This window comes from Sapajus apella, unplaced genomic scaffold, assembly GCF_009761245.1.
Source record: "Sapajus apella isolate SASKATOON/1434 unplaced genomic scaffold, GSC_monkey_1.0 scaffold20, whole genome shotgun sequence".
Taxonomy (NCBI): domain Eukaryota; kingdom Metazoa; phylum Chordata; class Mammalia; order Primates; family Cebidae; genus Sapajus; species Sapajus apella.
This window is the reverse complement of record NW_022436960.1, coordinates 29,299,432-29,303,517: the sequence shown is the minus strand read 5'-3', so window position 1 is coordinate 29,303,517 and position 4,086 is coordinate 29,299,432. Positions and strand designations below refer to the sequence as shown.

The following is a 4,086-nucleotide window of genomic DNA, read 5'->3' as shown; positions in this document are numbered from 1 at the left end:
CTTTTTCTGCCAATCTCTCTACCCCCAATCTCCTTGGCTTCAAAAACGTGTTTTGAGAACCTAAAGCTCCTTGTGATGTTCTCCAGGCAAGGGGCCCTTTCCCGGGATCATTGATCTATTTGGGAGTGGCGGTGGCCTTTGTGAATACAGGGCCAGCCTCCTGGCCGGACATGGTTTTGCTGTGCTTGCTCTGGCTTATTTCAGATTTGAAGACCTCCCCGAACATCTGAATGATATACACCTGGAGTACTTTGAAGAAGCCGTGGACTTTATGCTGCAGCATCCAAAGGTGGGTTCTGGTGATCACCTGAGTGTAGAAGAGAGCAGGCAGAGCTGATGGACAGCTGAACACTGGGAACTAGAAACATACCAGGAGATACCAAGTCTCCTTCAAAAGTTTTAGGATGGAAGCTGGGCATGGTGATGCACATCTGTAGTCCCAGCTACCTGGAAGGCTGAGGGTGGAGGGTTGCTTGACCTCAGGTGTTTAAGACCACCTGGGCAACACTTAGTGAGACCCCTGTCTCAAAAAACGATATTATACTAGGATTATTGTTTCTATTTTCTCCCATCTCTCTCTCTAATGCCTTAAGACTTGACTATTGGTTGGGCGTGGTGGTTCATGCCTGTAATCCCAGCACTTTGGGAGGCCAAGGTGGGCGGATAACAAGGTCAAGAGATTGAGACCATCCTGGCCAACATGGTAAAACACGTCTCTACTAAAAATACAAAAATTAGCCGGGCATGGTGGCACATGCCTGTGGTCCCAGCTTCTCGGGAGGCTGAGGCAGAAGAATCACTTGAACCCAGGAGGCGGAGGTTGCAGTGAGCCAAGATTGCGCCACGGCACTCCAGCCTGGCAACAGAGCAAGACTCCGTCTCAAAAAAAAAAAAAAAAAAAAAAAATTGGTTTGGATCTACAAACAAACAAAAAAGACTTGACTATTTAGTTGTCTTTGTAATTGTGTACCAAAATTCAAAGAGCACAGGACTAAAAAGAATTCTGGCTCTGCGTCTACTGCAAAGTGGCCTTAGGATTCTGAAGAAGGAAGTTACTCTCTCTAGAGTTCAGTTTTCCTCCTCAATAAGATTAATGTAAATGCATATAGAGAAAATGACTAGAAAGAGATATTTTTTAAGACAACTTGTTGGCCAGGCGCAGTGGCTCACGCCTATAATCCCAGCACTTTGGGAGGCCAAGGCGGGTAGATCACAAGGTCAGAAGATGGAGACCATCCTGGCCAACACGGTGAAACCCTGTCTGTACTAAAATACAAAAAACTAGCCAGGCATAATAGTGTCCACCTGTAGTCCCAGCTACTCAGGAGACTGAGGCAGGGGAATCACTTGAACCTGGGAGGCAGAGGTTGCAGTGAGCCAAGATCGTGCCACTGCACTCCAGCCTGGGTGAGACAGTGAGACAGCACAACTCCGCCTCAAAAAAGAAAAAAAGAAGACAACTAGAGACACTTGAATAAGAATGGTGTATTTGATGATATGAAGTAATCATTATTAATTTTGTTGGGTATGATAATATTATGGTTTTATAAAGAAAGTCCTTATCTGATGACAAAAAATTAATTAATTAAAATATTTTGGCCAGTTGCGGTGGCTCACATCTGTAATCCCAGCACTTTGGGAGGCCGAGGCAGGCAGATCACCTGAAGTCTGGAGTTTAAGACCAGCCTGGTCAACATGGTGAAACCCCGTCTCTACTAATACAAAAATTAGCAGGGCATGGTAGTGCACACCTGTAATCCCAGCTACTTGGGAGGCTGAGACAAGAGAATTGCTTGAACCCAGGAGGCAGAGGTTGCAGTGAGCTGAGATTGCACCATTGCACTCCAGCCTAGGCAACAAGAGTAAAACCCCATCTCAAAAAACACCCACCACCACCACCAACAAAAACACTTCCGTATAACCAAAAATGGATGATACTCTGTTATCATCCAGATTTAAAGAGACCCAGACATGCCAATATTAAGATATAAGATATTCTTCAGGGTTTCCTCACAACCCCCAGTGTTCTTGGGATCTGGCAGACCAGAATTGTCTGCCAAACAGCTCTGATCCTGCTTCCAGGCCCTAAGCCTCTTTTCTGAGTTCCTCAGTGTATATATACCTAGGCCTTAAACATGCAGGCTGGGGTGTCCTCTCACACGTGTGAGAGGCCTCTTAAGGTCCATGAAGAAGCCAGGGATGGAAGAGAAGTGTGGTGCAGGATCCAGGGACTGGCTCTCCCCTATGTCATGTTCCAGTATAGAACTCCAGTGGATTCCAAGATTTTAAATTTGAGCCTGACCTTAGGAATTGTTATGGTGGTATTTTTATCAAGGCAGGAAAAAAGAATATACCTTATTTAACGCTTTGTTCATTTGATTTATAATTTTGAAATGTTTAGGTATAGGGTGTCTGGGCCCCTGTGTATACTCCTGACTCATCCTCAGAAATACTAGGGGATGGCCCATTACTAGGAAATCAGCTGATTTGCTTATTAGAAGACATATTTGAACTTTGAAGATTGTTGGATAAAGAAGGAAAGCAAATGATAGTTAAGAAAGCTACCGGCCATGCGCGGTGGCTCACACCTATAATCCCAGCAATTTGGGAGGTCTGAAGGCGGGCGGATCACTTGAGGTCAGGAGTTTGAGACCAGCCTGCCAACATGGTAAAACCCCATTCCCACTAAAAATACAAAAATTAGATGGGCATGGTGCTGCATGCCGGTAATCCCAGCTACTCGGGAGGCTGAGGCATGAGAATCACCTGAGCCTGGGAGGCGGAGGTTGCAGTGAGCCAAGATTGTGCCACTGCACTCCAGCCTGGGTGACAGAGTGAGATTCCATCTCAAAAAAAAAAAAAGAAAGCTACTTAGAGAATGTAAAATCACTGTCTGTGACCTCCATTTATGAATTCTAAGCTTGTTTTCTTTCTCTTTTTCCTCAACAGGTGAAAGCTCCTAGTATTGGGCTTCTTGGATTTTCCAAAGGAGGTGACCTGTGTCTCTCAATGGCTTCCTTCTTGAAGGGCATCACAGCCACTGTAGTTATTAATGCCTGTGTAGCCAACACAATAGCTCCTCTGCATTACAGGGATATGATTATTCCTAAACTTGTCAGTGATATAGGAAAAATAAAAATCACTAAGTCAGGATTTTTCAATTTCATGGACACTTGGAGCAATCCATTGGAGGAACACAATCACCAAAGTCTTATTCCATTGGAAAAGGCCCAGGGGCCTTTCTTGTTTATTGTTGGCATGGATGATCAAAGCTGGAAGAGTGAATTCTACGCTCAGATAGCCTCTGAAAGGTTACAAGCCCATGGGAAAGAAAGACCCCAGATAATCTGTTACCCAGACACTGGTCATTCTATTAACCCACCTTATTTTCCTCTTTCTAGAGTGTCTGTGCATGCAGTTTTGGGTGAAGCAATAGTCTATGGAGGTGAGCCAAAAGCTCACTCAAAGGCACAGGTAGATGCCTGGCAGCAAATTCAAACTTTCTTCCATAAACATCTCAATGGTAAAAAATCTGTCAAGCACAGTAAAATGTAACATTGTAGCCACAGACCAGATACCCTTAATAAAAATCCTATTCATATATTTCGTGTTGAGTTTTCTTTTCTTTTTTTTTTTTTTTGGTAAGATAGAGTCTCACTCTATCACATAGGCTGGATATGCAGTGGCGCAATCTCGGCTCACTGTAACCTCTGCCTCCCAGGTTCAAGCTATTCTCCCACCTTGGCCTCCTGAGTAGCGGGGATTACAAGCACATGCCATGGCACCCAGATAATTTTTGTATTTTTTAGTAGAGATGAGGTTTTGCCATGTTGGCCAGGCTGGTCTTGAACTCCTGGCCTCAAGTGATCTGCCTACCTGAGCCTCCCAGAGTGCTGGGATTACAGGTGTGAGCCACCGTACCCAGCCTGTGTTGGGTTTTCCAGAGCATGCAGGAACCTTTTTTGGGACAAAGCCAGCTCAGCTTCCTTATCAGGTCCTCCTTGATTCTCAACCTTTACAACTTGCCTTCCTTCACTGCTGGGTCCACATAGGCTTAACTTTGATCTTATTTGTAGGACCGGTCTT

At 44.8% G+C, this 4,086-nt stretch overlaps 1 protein-coding gene across 3 annotated transcripts in view; it reads left to right on the top strand.

Moving 5' to 3' along the window:
* ACOT6 (acyl-CoA thioesterase 6) overlaps positions 1 to 3,603 on the top strand; it is an 8,171-nt gene extending 4,568 nt beyond the window's left edge. Inside the window, exons 2-4 of one of the 3 annotated variants that reach the window (XM_032287922.1) lie at positions 87 to 289; positions 2,950 to 3,311; positions 3,402 to 3,603. In XM_032287922.1, the coding sequence (XP_032143813.1) occupies positions 87 to 289; positions 2,950 to 3,311; positions 3,402 to 3,555 (719 nt within the window). In that variant the 3' untranslated portion in view covers positions 3,556 to 3,603. Of the gene's footprint in view, positions 1 to 86; positions 290 to 2,949 lie in introns of all 3 variants that reach the window. The other 2 variants (XM_032287921.1, XM_032287923.1) reach the window with 2 other exon arrangements.
* Positions 3,604 to 4,086: the final 483 nt, after the last annotated feature.